Source organism: Podarcis liolepis, assembly GCF_965112155.1.
Source record: "Podarcis liolepis genome assembly, chromosome: 2".
In the NCBI taxonomy this organism is placed as follows: Eukaryota; Metazoa; Chordata; class Lepidosauria; order Squamata; family Lacertidae; genus Podarcis; species Podarcis liolepis.
The window spans coordinates 40,298,534-40,312,766 of record NC_139555.1 but is presented as its reverse complement, the minus strand read 5'-3'; the positions used below and the strand labels follow the sequence as shown (position 1 = coordinate 40,312,766).

Genomic DNA, 14,233 nt, shown 5'->3' with positions numbered 1-14,233 from the left:
TGGAGATGCTGGGGAGTGAACCTGGTACCTTGTATGCAAAACATGCTGCTGACAACACTTCTCTCAGTGTTCCACGAATGGGGGAAATGTGTACAGGACTAGCAACCTTAACAATGTGTGGTTAAAAGTGGTGAAAAAGCAGTCCTCTTAATGCAAAGGTGAGGAAAATCTTCACTGCAAGCTTTCTGTCTATCGGTCTGACTTTCTTTTCTTTTTAAATATACAGTGGTACCTTGGGTTACATACGCTTCAGGTTACAGACTCCGCTAACCCAGAAATAGTGCTTCAGGTTAAGAATTTCCACACCACACAGGGGCACGTGTTGTTGGGGGCCTGTGCGGTGCACAATTTTTATTTATAAAGCATATACATGGAGACCGTACAACATCAAAATGGTCTCCTTTCATAACTCCTCTTGAAGCCTTCTTGTGATGGCTTAGATGCTCAGGCAGAGTAATGTCCCAAACCCTCTCAGATCATCCAGCCCTGGAGAGAATTCACTGCATCCTTACTTATCTCATTCTGAATAGCTTAGCTGTGGAATTGTGTTGACTTCTTTTCTGCATATTGTCACATTTGTGTTAATATTATTACCCCCCCCCCCCCAAAAAAAGCCTGTTTGGGCTACCAGATGTAGTCTATGCCAATTTTTACTATGTATTTTCCATTCATATGTCACATTCTATCCATTGTTAGTGGGCTGCTCTGACATCCCCATCAGTCCAAGCATGCCACATTCTTTCCACCTACCGTTGCCTCACCGCTGTACTGTGTTTATCTTATCAACATGCCTCTTATATCTTCCGAGGCCAGTTCTTTGGCTCTGACAGTCTTATTATTCTGCCCCTCAAGATTTAGAGGAGTTTTTCTTTCGCTGTCATTTGCTGCAGTCAGCTGGCACACTGGTGTACATCAACTGAAGCTGCTCGCTCTGCGGGTCACGCTCTGAATTAGCTGCACTTTACCATTTCAGTATTGTTGACTTTAGTTAGTTTAGGCTTTCTGAGCTCTCGGGCAGAGGTTTCCCCCCCAGACCTTCTCCCACTTCAGGTCTTGCTTGGATCAGATTTGCTAGGGAATGAAATCAAGACCATTGTACTTCATTTATTTGACTTACATTCTGCCCTTCCTCCAAAAGGGAGCCAAGGGTAGCAAGCAACAAGCGATAAAACCAGGAAAAAAAACATCTTTTAGAACAGCGGTCAGCAAACTTTTTCAGCAGGGAGCCGGTCCACTGTCCCTCAGACCTTGTGGGGGGCTGGACTATATTTGGGGTGGGGGGGATGAACGAATTCCTATGCCCCACAAATAACCCAGAGATGCATTTTAAATAAAAGGACACATTCTACTCATGTAAAAACACGCTGATTCCCAGACCGTCCACGGGCTGAATTTAGAAGGCGATTGGGCTGGATCCAGCCCCTGGGCCTTAGTTTGCCTACCCATATTTTAGAAAAACAATTCCATGCAGAGCCAGACTGGGGAATATCTCTATTTAAGAGGCTTTTTGGAAGAGGAAGGTCTTCAGCAGGGGCTGTGAAAAGGCAACACAGTCGCCAACTGTCTACTGTTCAAAGGTTGGGGGGATTACATAGGGTAGGTGGGCCTCCTGATAAGATGATGCCTGCAGGAGCAACACCCCCACTTGCAGAGTTCAGTGATCAATTGGGTATATAAGGGATGAGTCTATCTTTCATGTGCCTTCATGCTTTCAAAGCATTTAGTTCAGTTCTTGCACTTACACCCCACCTTTTTGTCCAAGGAGCTCAAGGTGGCATAGACATTTCTCCCCCTCTCCAGTTATCCCTCACAATAACCCTGCAAAGGGGGTTAGGCTGGGAGGCAGTGACTGGACCAAGGTCACACTCTAACCCAGGGGTAGGCAACCTAAGGCCCAGGGGCCGGATGTAGCCCAATCGCCTTCTCAATCCGGCCCACGGATGGTCCGGGAATCATGTTTTTATATGAGTAGAATGTGTGCTTTTATTTAAAATGCATCTCTGGGTTATTTGTGGGGCACAGGAATTCGTTCATCCCCCCCCCCAAATATATATAGTCTGGCCCACCATATGGTCTGAGGGATGGCTGGCTGAAAAAGGTTGCTGACCCCTGCTCTAACCACTACACCACACTGGCTCCCACTAGGCTATTGCTGCTGCTCCACTCTGTGTTTGACCCTTGGTGCCCGGGGGAAAATAAGCACACCATGTCAGTAAATGAACTGGGCCACTTGTAAAGTCCTCCAACTGCAGCTCTCTTCCTCTGAGAGCCTGCAATCTGGAGACGGCTGCATTTATTTATTAGTTGCTTACACTAGTGACACTTGTAATAGCTCTTATCTGCCTGGGGCTACATTCTTGAAAACTCCTACAGTGATAAAGGGCTTGAAAGAACCTGCACAGTGCATATCATTCTTATTCCTCCTCCTTTTTCTTTCTTTTTAATCTAAAAAAAATAAAGTAATTAGGCATTTGAAACCCTTCATGTGGGTTTCTCATTAGACCACCTAAATGATCTCCAAAATGTTATCTTCCTCTCAGATAGTTTTATTCAAAGGGTGTGTGTGTCTGTGTGTGAAGAGTAAAAGCTCTCCCCCTGACTGCTGTGGGGTTCAGTTGCAACTTGTGGGTGGGGCAGATCATGTAGGACTTTCTCATAAAATGGGCACCCAGCCTTCAGGCATCAAAGTTGTAGGAAAGCCCCACACAATCCGCTCCACCCACCCTGTTGCATCATTCTCTCACACTCCCCTTGCCCCATCACATCATGGAAAAGTGGTGTGCATGAATCGAGTCACAATCCCTTCTGGAAACTCTGCATTTCAGCACTTTGTAATCCTTCCAGAACTTCTCTTTCACCAGCCGAGGCACCCACCCGCCAGCATTTGGCTGTACAATAGCAGCAGAGTGACTGCTCCTGTTCAATAAAAAGGGACCCCGTGGGAAGACTTGGGATTCCATCAGAGGTAGCGTTGTGCCACATCTTTTGGGAGAAGGGATGAAGCTCAGTGGTAGATCACATGCCTTGCATGCTGAAGGCCCCAGGTTCAGTCCTTGGAAGCCACTGACACTAAGTCTAGACAAAGCTGAGCTTAATGGACCAATGTGCTTGCTCAGTATGAAACTACTTCATATATTTCTATCCTCTATTTTATGGTGAAATAGCTCCAAGAGTTTCAGAAGCCTCAGATATACAATCATATGTGAAATCTCATAGGAAACATCCCTGTGGTTTGTACACAGTTTTGGAAAAGTGGGTATTGTTGGAAGAGCGAATTATATTTGTGCTTGGTAGTGTTTGAATTGGCTTCCATTAATTTTGGTGTGGGCCGTTCTCCTGTGATAGACAGTCTGCTTGGATGAATGACTCCAGATGAAGTTCTAAGGGAGCAGGATGTACGTGTGGGAGTTGAGATTTATTTGGGATACTGGAATGACAGCTGGCCCTTGCTTCTGTAAAATATCTAACATGATTGGGGCAAAATCCTAAGCACACTTAGGTTGGAAATAAGACTCATTGAAACCAAATAAGCGTGCATAGGATGGGAACGTGAGTGACTCACCAAGAACAGTGAATGCCCAATATTCACCATTTTTATCTGACCCTATTAATGGACTTATCTAGTAGTACAAGCCCTACTTTTCCCACTGCTACATAATTGAAGTCAGTCTTCTGAGCTGCTGGCTAACTTCTTTCCATAGCAGTATCTCTAGTGGTGAAATGGAAATATTTATGGATTTATTTCATAAAATTTATACACTGCTTGATTGTAAAAAAAACAAAAACTCTCAAAGCAGTTCACAAATGATAAAACAGTAAAATCAAGAAAAAATTACAAGCCTTCTTGAAAACATACAAAAGTTTCAATGCTGAAACACTGGAATTTGCCTCCAAGTAAATGCTCTTGGGATTATGGCCTAAATATACTGAGTAAATATTACTATGTTCCTTCTTAATAAACAATTCATTTATTGAAAAGAATTTTAAAAACCTGAGCTTTGGGGATATTCAGGACTTCTGTTTGCAGAAGTTTATGTTGTAGCTGAAATGGGGGCTGGGAGAGAGAGATGATTACAGTAAATTAAAATGAAAGTTAATATGGTGTTTGCATGGGAATAATCAGGATATTGTAAATTTCTGCTTAAGAAATCAAGTGCTACGGCCAAAACCTCTTTTAAAAGCTGTGATTTCAAAAGAACTATGGCAATATTAGATAAAATATGTACCCAGATTCCCAATGCCCAAATCTTTCATGTTTTGCTAAGGAAGATGGGATACATTGTGGGTCAGGATGGAACTCTTCTAAGGCAGAGAGGACCTGGGAATCATAAACAGAAACAGCAGATGGTACAAACTTGACAACACACAAGCCTCTCATCCAAAGGATGCTCCATTGAAGCCCCTCTTGCTTCCAAAATATGCAAAGCTTAGGGCTCTGATGAAATTCTCAGAGCCTGCCTTAGAACAGCCAGACCACCAGTTTGCAGGTTTCTATGCCTCCTAGACAAAGCAGCAGCAGTAAGAGCCCTAGCCATTGAAAGGCCGTCTGTTGCATGTGCAAGTCGAGCAATCTTTTTGCTTGGTCTGCTAACTTCCAGGAGGCTATAAATAGGTGGAGCTGTTCCACTGGGTTAAGCCAACCCTGCCGTCTCCCTTTTACGCCTGCAGGAGTAAACTGTGTTATAGAGAAACTTAAAGGTTCCTGGGGTGAAGCAGTGCGCTGTTGTGGTATTCGAAGTGCTCATTGTAGTGTTTGTTTTGCAAGGACACTTACCCACCCACAAGGCATGCAAATAGTTCAGCTCTGACTCAGACATCAAGGATGGCCTTTTGACTGAGCTCATGTTGTAAGTCTCCTGACTTTTGACAGCTGGGCTGCAAGTGGCTTGCCTAAGGTTCCAAATGGGGACAGGACTGTCACTTAACGATGCTTGGTTATTTCAGACTTTTGCAGCTTTCTTAGCACCCCGGTCGAAGCAGCAGCCATGTCGGGGCCTTTCTAAATAGCTGCAGTTCTACCTCCTCTGGAGATTGCACAGCTGCTTCTCTAAACCCTCTTGCCAGCATATTGCTGCAAGCACTGCTGCCATGGAGAAATTGCAAATGTTCAGTTCCTCAAGCCACTGATAAGATCAGTGGTTTGGAAACTGCAATTCTTCTCCCAGCAACTGCAGGTCATTCAGATGAAGTGCTGTGGTTGGCGATCTTGGGTCATGGGCATAGCGCCTAGCAAATGACTGTGGAATGTGACAAAATTGGGGTGGGGAACCTCTGGAATGCAGGCTGAATCTGGTCCTTTAGCTCTCTCTAGCTGGCCCTGCTTCGCATCCCTAAAGGGCAATCGTGTCAATTAGTTTTGTTTGACTCAGCCAGGAACTTCCAACCTTGCCAAATGGGTAAAATATCAAGAGCTGCAGGCAAGCTAGCTCTGGAAATGATAGAAAGGGGGCTATGAACAGCTGCTTCGTTATTAGGTTCTGGGAGAGTTGTGAGCCAGTGAGTAAGTTGTGGTCTCCTTGTCGTACTTTCCGTGTTTATCCTCTGAAAATTGGATAAAAAACACTGAAGGTTTGGTTGGAGATGGCACAAATGGCCAGAAAAATTGCTCAGTTCCTGCTCACCCCAGAAGCAGCACTTATAAAACACCCTTGAATTTCCTCCTTGTATGCTTGAGATGAGATTTGCAAGAGACTCTATTGGTGCCTTAATTCTGGAACTGCTTGGTTACCTTCCTAGGAAAAAACATGTGCTCCAACAGCCGAGTCTGAAAGTGCTTGACTTCTATTAACACATAGCAGGGGTAGCTATCCTGATGCCCTCCAAATGTTTTTTGGACTCCCATTATCCTTATCCAACATGGCAAATGGTGAGGGATTTGAGGAGCTGTAGTCCAACAGTCTCTGGAGGCACCATGTTGGCTATGATTGATATATATGTTTATGATAGTCAATAGATTTGTACTGTAGCTTTCATACAAAGAGAATCACTGGATCTTTTTTTTACTGCTTTGCTATCTCATGTTCAGCAGCCAGAGAAGGGAATTTTCTGCCCTTGCACAGATAAATTTGTAGAACCTCTACCTCTGGTCTGCATTGCCCTAATGGTTTTTTTGTGTGTGTCTTCATTTTTTTAACAGAATGGCTGCAGGGTGTCCAAGCTCTGATGATCCTTTCCATCATCTTCAGCGTATTGTCTTTGTTCCTGTTCTTCTGCCAGCTCTTCACTCTCACTAAGGGCGGACGGTTCTACCTTACTGGCATTTTCCAGATCCTTGCTGGTAAGTAAAGGGGAGTGGAATTGCATGTCCTGGAACATTGCCATGGGAAATTGTCCAAGATGGAGCATTGGTTAATGATGGAAAGCAAGGGAGACTCCAGAATAGCAAAGTTAAGATGCAGAACATGATTTTTTCTAACCTGTCATGTGCTCTGCATGTATGTAGGATTATTCTTAAATAACATTCTTAAACAACATTCTAAAGAAAGAAAGGGCAAGACAACTTAAAAGACTATAGGATATTTAATATTTGTTAACAATCATTTAGATGACAGCACAGCACATTTAGCAATTAAATTTTAATAATTTAAATTATTAATAATTTAATAATTATGCTTACTATTGAAAAAGGCCAGTTACTATTGTAAGCAACAAGAATTCTCTGGTTGTATTGAACAACATTATGCATGGTGTGAGGAAGGTGCTGTAACTGTCTGCGTGCGGGTGCACCTGCTCCCTGCCAGAGAGAATGCAGACCTTGCTGAGAAAGGGAACATTGTCTGGAATAAACAATCTCAGAAAATTAGAATATTGTGAAAAGGTGCAGTAGCTATTCAATCCATAACACCTGCAATGGCTTCCTGAGCCTTTAAATGGTCTCTCAGTCTGGTTCAGTAGGAAGCACAATCATGGGGAAGGCTGCTGACCTGACAGTTGTGCAGAAAGCCATCATTGAGACCCTCCATAAGGAGGGAAAAGCCTCAAAAGGTAATTGCAGAAGAAGTTGGATGTTCCCAAAGTGCTGTATTGAAGCACATTAATGGAAAGTTATGCGGAAGGGGAAAGTGTGGAAGAAGAAGGTGCACAAGCAGCAGGGATGACCACAGCCTGGAGAGGATTGTCAGGAAAAGACCATTCAAACGTGTTGGGGACTTTCACAAGGAGTGGACTGAGGCTGGAGTTAGTGCATCAAGAGCCACCACACATAGACGGATCCTGGAGATGGGCTTCAAATGTCGTATTCCTCTTGTCAAGCCATTCCTGAACAAGAAACAAGGCCAGAAGTGTCTTACCTGGGCTAAAGAAAAAAAGAACTGGTCTGTTGGCTCAGTGGTCCCAAGCCTCTTTTATGATGAGAGCAACTTTTGCATCTCATCTGGAAACCAAGGACCCAGAGTCTGGAGGAAGAATGGGGAGGCACACAATGCCAGATGCCTGAAGTCCAGTGTGAAGTTTCCACAGTCTGTGTTGATTTGGGGAGCCATGTCATCAGCTGGTGTTGGTCCACTGTGCTTCATTAAGTCTAGGGTCAATGCAGCTGTCTACCAGGAGATTTTGGAGCACTTCATGCTTTCTTCCGCAGATGAGCTTTATGGGGAGGCTGACTTCAGCTGTATGCCGTAAACACAATTATAACAAATAAAGGCTTGACACATCTCACTCTGCATGTCATGAGTCTATCTCACATATTAGTTTCACCTTTTAAGCTGAATTACCGAAATAAATGAACTTTTCCACGATATTCTAATTTTTCGAGTTTCACCTGTAAACCGGAGCCTCTCCATCTTGAGCCAAGTTATCAATAAACTTTGTGAAGATCAGACTGGAGCCTACATTTCTTGGGAATCATTCTGCAAAGAAACAGTAAAGATGTTTGTACCTTTAAGAACTGTTTCTGTGAACTCTGGGCAGATTGGGTACAGCTGGTCATGACTACAAAAGGAGGAAAAGTTGCACTTTGAACTTTGCCTGCAGGGAGAAAACACCCACAAGCTTTGTTGTTTGTAGTTTTTGTAATAAAGCCGTTATTTGATTTGTTTTACACCGGTCTCATTTTGTCATAGTTTCTGTCATCTGCCGCCAGAGGAAAAAAACCCTCTAACAACATTAACTACAGAGACAGTACGTTAACATGGATTCTCCACAAATCACTGGGTGGAAATCAGCACAGTCACTCTGACATCCGTCGAAGAAACTCTTAGAACCCTCCAGTTTGCTAGTACAGCCAAAAAAAATGAAAAACCACCCAATAATAAATGAAGTTATGGATGAGGATGCCCTTCTGAAGAGGTATCATTTAGAAACTGAAAACCTGAAGCAACTCATTGATGTTTCATCACAATCCCAGCCGGCACAGATCCTTGAAGAGAAGAATGCTCTTCAATAGTCCCCAAACAGCTGGAGGGCCAAGTCTGACCATCACTGTCCTAAGATAATCAGGACTGCCTTATGTACTGCCTTCTGCAATGGCACCATCTCTTGGACTTGTTTTGTGGCACGCTTGCCAACCACTTTCCCAGGGCTTGAAGTACCATCAACCGCCATTCACCCACTCAGTCCACAGTTCTGACTCCTGTAGCACCAGGCTTGAAAGGGAGCTGCTGTGTGCTTCTGAATAGTTCTTGTGTCAGCAGCTTCTTCTCCTGTCCCTCATCTCACTGCACTTCAGCCTAGCATTGGGTGAGCATTCCACACCCTGGCTCCTAAAGAGAGAGAGAGAGAGTCTGTTTAAGAGCCTCCAGAGTGGGAGCTGTTTTGGCTTGTGCTCAGATTAATTTGCATTCCTCCAAAAAGGTTTGCTTTTTCAAAGTCAGGGTTGCATTTCCTCATAACATTCCTGGGGCTTTATGGACATTAATCCATACCTTGTATATACCGTTGCTGGTAGCTGTGAAGATTTAGGAGCCTCAGCAGCCAGCATAAAGATAGCTCCTGTTCGTGTTTTTCCTGATTCTCTCCGGCCAATTCAGTGTGAGCAATTGGAACCTCTGTTTCTGTTGGGTGGAGCATTTGGAAGCCAGCCCTGCTCTCCAGTCCATGAGAAAGCATTTTGCAAGCCGTCAATCACTTTCTTTGCAGATGATCTTGCCCCCAAGGCAACCTTCCTTCCTGTGACTCAGCCCTGTGCTGCTTATAAACTGCAGTTTAAATATGCCTGGTTTTAATGTGTAACTTTCCAGCATCTTTGGAAGGAGTAGGGTGCTGATCACAGGGAACTGTCTGGGTAATATTAGGTGTACTTCTGTTCTTTGTGTGGGTCTTTCAGCGAGAGGGACCCTAAGGTTCATCCAGTCCACCCGCCTGCAATGCAGGAATATGCAGCTGATCAAACTAGCAACCTTGGCATTATAAACACCATGCTCTAACCAAGTGAACTATCCAGGAAATGCAATTAAAACTGAACTCAGTCTCAGAGTACATGATGGTCACACAGTATTGTAACTAGAAAACAAAATCTGAGTTTTGAGCATATGCTTTCATAATAGGTTTATCATGCCAAATTCAGCAACTTTCATGCAGATTTTTTTTTACTTTTATAATGACCGATTGATTCCATCAACATTTGAATACAGCATGTTATGAATCTTATCAAATCTGAAGCGTTTGTTTTTTTCCTGCAGAGACATGCAGAAGTAGATCAGATTACAAGATCAATTTGTGTGCATGACAGATACTGACTTTCAAAATAACACTTGTGTTTGGGTTCCCAGTTCAAGACTTTGAATGCAAACGTTCCATAGCACCAGGTTTCAGTCATACAAAACTTATCCTGGTGTTTCCAGTGGCTCAAATATGTTGCTTTGAAGTTTCTTCCTATCCTCAAAGTCGGAGGGCGGGGGAATTATTTGGGACGGCTAAATTTTATGTTAGGCCCAAATCAATTGACTGGTGCCATCTTCCTCTCCTATCCTATAGGATAGTGCTTCCAACTTCTTCTGTGTGTGCCCTCCTTTTGCTAGAGATGCAAATGAGTGCTGGAATTTCAACTCTATTCTGGTTCAGAGATGAACCCGGTGGCCTTTGTTCCACCAGTGGGTGTTCTCCCATGGAGATTGCATCAGATACTGTCTCTAGGAACGGACTTTCCATTTTCTTTTGCAAGATGGGAACAGAAGACATTTGTATTAATTCCCTACCCCTTTAAGTGCCTTCTCTCTCCACCCACCCTCCACACTTGTTGGAGGTCCAGTGAAAAAAAATTGGTTACTTCAAGCAGAAACAAAATCACCACCATCATCTCCTCCTCCTTCCCAGCTCTTCCCATGCACAATCCACACTCTCTTGTCTAGTGCCAGTAGGTGATTTGTGGCACGACTGCTCTGCTCTTTTTTTCCACCCCATCCCACCCAAAGTGAGAGACAATTGCTTATGCTCCCAGTCCATGGGCTGGTGGCTGTGGCTGTGGGTGTCCTCTCGATGGCCCAGAGAATGGGAGCTGCATCAGCAGCTTCTGAATTCAACACATTCCCACTCCTGCACTTTTGTGCAAACAAAGGGGGCAGTGTGGAGGGAAAGAACAGCTCAAATATCACTGTGGTTAGGTGTAGGTGGTCCTGAGGTCACAGGGCTTTGGAACAGAGACTACTCTGGTGGCACATTGAGCAGGTTGTGGAATTGCTGGGATCAATGAAAAGGCCTTGTTCTGGGCACTGAATAGAAGAGCCATTGTGTAATCCTGGCAGTCGCTGGTGCTGAGCTTTTCAGGAGGAGGGAGGAAATAGTTCTAGAGCTGGTATTGCTGAGGTGGCAATACAAAGATGCTGAACTTAGAGGCATTAGTGCAGGAAGGGGGCCTGGTTTGACCTGCTCACGCTTTGATCACAGGGGCTTAGGGCACTGGAGGCAGCAGAGTGGAAAAAAAGAAGACAAACTTCTGCTTTAATTATTAGCAGCAAGGCAGGATTAATTATTCCCTAGTACATTATAGAGCAGGGCCTCAGCCAGACCAGCGTACCTGTTGAAATGCAATGGAGCAGTCCTTCATAGGAAGAGAGGGCTGATCCAATTTCCTTGATTGGGAATTGCAGACTCCTCCCAGCTCAAAAAAGAGGATTGGTGGCCATTTCTTTCAGTTAAGAGGAACTTTTAAGGTGGCAGTTGTAATAGGAAAACTTAGGTACTGTATACCACAGTAAATCCAAGATGTGGTGTTTCTGGAGATAGAAGGATAGGCTGATCCTGCATGAATTTAATTCTCTTCTCAAAGCTGATTAAAAACAAACAAAACTAAGGTCCTTATATTGAAGAATACAAAACTGCAAAAGATAGTGATGCCTTGGAGTTTGCAGAACCTTTGAAAGTGAGGCTCTTTTTGGCAGGCACCTGTGTGATCCTGCTTTCAAAGTCTCTTTTCCTATTGGGTTTCTCTTCCTCAACAGGGAGATACGTTGATAGCCAGAAGAGCATGTGTGCGCATGCGCACATGCTCAAGCACTCGCCCAGTTGGTCCTTGGGGGCAAAAAGGCTGCTCACACCTGCTTGCAGCCTGAAATTTCTTGACGTAAGAGGAACCTTGCCGGATTGGGCCAAAGGCCTGCCTCGTCTGGTATCCTATTCTCACAGTAGCAAACCAGGTGTCTTGAGGTGCTCCTAAGCAGGGTATGAGCACAACAGCTCTTTCTCCAGCCACTGGCATTCGGAGGCGTATCTTGTCAAGGTCTGTGGCGAGCAGACATTGAGAGTGCTTTGTCCTCCATGAATTTATTTAAAGGCCCCCAGGCTGATGGATCTTGTTAAATATTGTGGTAGGGAAGTCCAGAAGGAGTTAGGTGGGGAAGGAGAGATGTTCATTATAACAGATACATCCCAGCTTGATCTTCCATGTTGGACCGGGATTGGCTTGCTTACATTCTTTGCTGACTTCTCTTTCGCAGGTCTATGCGTGATGTCCGGGGCCACCATCTTCACGGCGAGACATACAGATTGGCATCCCCCTGTAGACAGCATCTCCTTTGGCTTCTCGTACATCCTGGCCTGGGTGGCCTTCCCGCTGGCCGTCATTAGTGGGGTGATCTACGTCATCCTGAGGAAGCGCGAATGATGTGTCGAGGGCGGCCGCTGAGACTACAGCACTCAGGACAAGGGGGCCTTGATGAGTTAGGAAATGGAAACAAACAAATAAAAAGGAAGTTAACCAAAACAATATCAACAAGGAAAAAAACAACCAAACTGAAAGAAGGGTTACTGTGTTCATTGAAGATGTATATAGTATCTATGGTTTAAAAAAAACCTATTTATAACACTTTTTACATATATGTACATAGTACTGTTTGCTTTTGTTTGTTTGACCTGCCGCCATGTTTAAAGCCTAAAGAAAGTGCCTAAGGACTCTTTAACTCCTAACAGCATAATCAGAGTGCCGTTCCCCCTCCCCTCTTGCTGTGGAAGCAAATGGATCCCTCCTCCATAGCTCTCCACTTCCAATCCCCAAGCCACATGACAAGGCAAGAGCCATAAACTTGGTCCTCAGATAGGTGTGATACGCCGCCCACTGCACTGATGTTTGCTTATGCCCCTCATATGCTCACGTTAACTAAAAGATGGGTTGCAATGGCCACGTAGAGGGGAGGGGAATGTCAACGATGAGGAACGCATGGCTGGGTGAGCCCAGCTTTGGAACCCCTTGGAATGCTAGTCAAGCTGTGGTGTCGTATGTGAAGGATAGTCCCACCAATGCAACCAGAAGCTGCATAATATCACCACCTTCCCCACCCCCCTCTTCGTATGACAACTGGAGCTCCTGGGAGCACAGAAATGTCGCCAGTCCTTCATAAATCCCTCTTTAAATCAGGTCCGTTTCTCCGTACTTTGAGATGGCCAAGATGAGCACTGATGCTAAGAAGAAACACTGGAGGGAGACACGGGACGAAAAAGAAGTCCGCCATGTTGGTTTGTAACTACCCACTGGTGTGTCGCCCCCCAACCTTGCCCGTTGTGGGACAATAGGCAGAAAGAATAAGCTAAAGTAGGGGAAAGCAAGGAACCCTTCTAAGTTTCAGACCCCCACCCCACCCCTCTCCATAACCCCTTTTACAAAATTGAATACCAAATCTGTGAAATGGTGCTATCTATTTACCATTCCTTATATCGCTAAGCCATTTAACCTTACTCACTGGAAAGTCAGATAACGATTTTGAGATAAACCAAGGAATAGGAATGATAAATAATTCTTGTGTAATATATACAGCCTGTAACTGCTTTTGTACTTAGGAAAGTTGCTATCATCATTATTATTACTATTATTATTTTTTAATAAAGCATTTATAACCAAGGTATTTCTCTCCCCCACTCCTTTTACTTCATGGTCGGGAGGGAAGTAAGTGAACCTTCTAGCCCCTTGAGGATCCCTCCCTCCTTCCAGCTCCTCTGTAACCCTTTTCTGTGTGCCCCCCCCCCAAAAGTGTGTCTGGCAATGAACTGTATTGGCAGCCGTGTGTAGATGTGTAAGCGGTGCCTTTTGATGCTAAGACTCCAGACATTATTATATGATTATTTTGCTTTGCTTTTCTGATTTTATACCAACTTGTGTGGACTAAGAAGCAACAAAATAAAAGTCAGAATAACTCACATGCTTTGGCCTTTGGTTGTATATGTGGTTAGAACAATAAGATGCTGTATGTATTTATTTAAGGCAGGGGTAACCAATGTGGTACCCTCCAAATGATGGTCAATCACCAGGAATGATGAAAATGGGCATCTAGCAAAATCTGAAGGGCACCTGTTGGTTACCCCCATTTGGGGCTAGCATATCCACTAGCTGCCTGCAATGAATCATTCCGTAGGGAAATCTCTCTCTCTCTCTCTCTCTCTCTCTCTCTCTCTCTCTCTCTTTCTCTCTCACCCATTGCATTCCCCAACACTGAAGACAAGCAATAAACAAGCCAGGTAGAAGAGATACACAAGGTAGACATTTCAGGGCTGCTTATAGTATGACCTATTTTCCTTCCCTATGGGATGATTCTCTTGTCCATGGGTAGGCAGACTAAGGCCTGGAGGCCGGATCCAGCCCAGTTGCCTTCTAAATCCAGCCTGCGGATGGTCCAGGAATCAGCGTGTTTTTACATGAGTAGAATGTGCATCTCTGGGTTATTTGTGGGGCATAGGAATTCATTCATTTTTATTTTCAAAATATAGTCCAGCCCCCCACAAGGTCTGAGGGACAGTGAACCAGCCCCGTGCTGAAAAAGTTTGCTGACCCCTGTTGTAACCCTTTGTGTTCTGAGCCAGAGTCTTCATC

General features: G+C 44.4%; 1 protein-coding gene and 1 long non-coding RNA gene across 3 annotated transcripts in view; one reads left to right on the top strand and one right to left on the bottom strand.

The window, feature by feature from the left end:
* Positions 1-13,565, top strand: part of PMP22 (peripheral myelin protein 22) — a 29,903-nt gene extending 16,338 nt beyond the window's left edge. For both annotated transcript variants that reach the window (XM_083487741.1, XM_083487742.1), the window contains exons 4-5: positions 6,137-6,277; positions 11,871-13,565. In XM_083487741.1, the coding sequence (XP_083343867.1) occupies positions 6,137-6,277; positions 11,871-12,037 (308 nt within the window). In that variant the 3' untranslated portion in view covers positions 12,038-13,565. The remainder of the gene's footprint in view (positions 1-6,136; positions 6,278-11,870) is intronic.
* Positions 8,005-11,863, bottom strand: LOC310699611. Its single transcript, XR_014522154.1, has 2 exons — positions 8,862-11,863; positions 8,005-8,699 (listed from the first exon to the last, which is right to left on the bottom strand). It is a non-coding gene; the product is annotated as an uncharacterized lncRNA (long non-coding RNA).
* Positions 13,566-14,233: the final 668 nt, after the last annotated feature.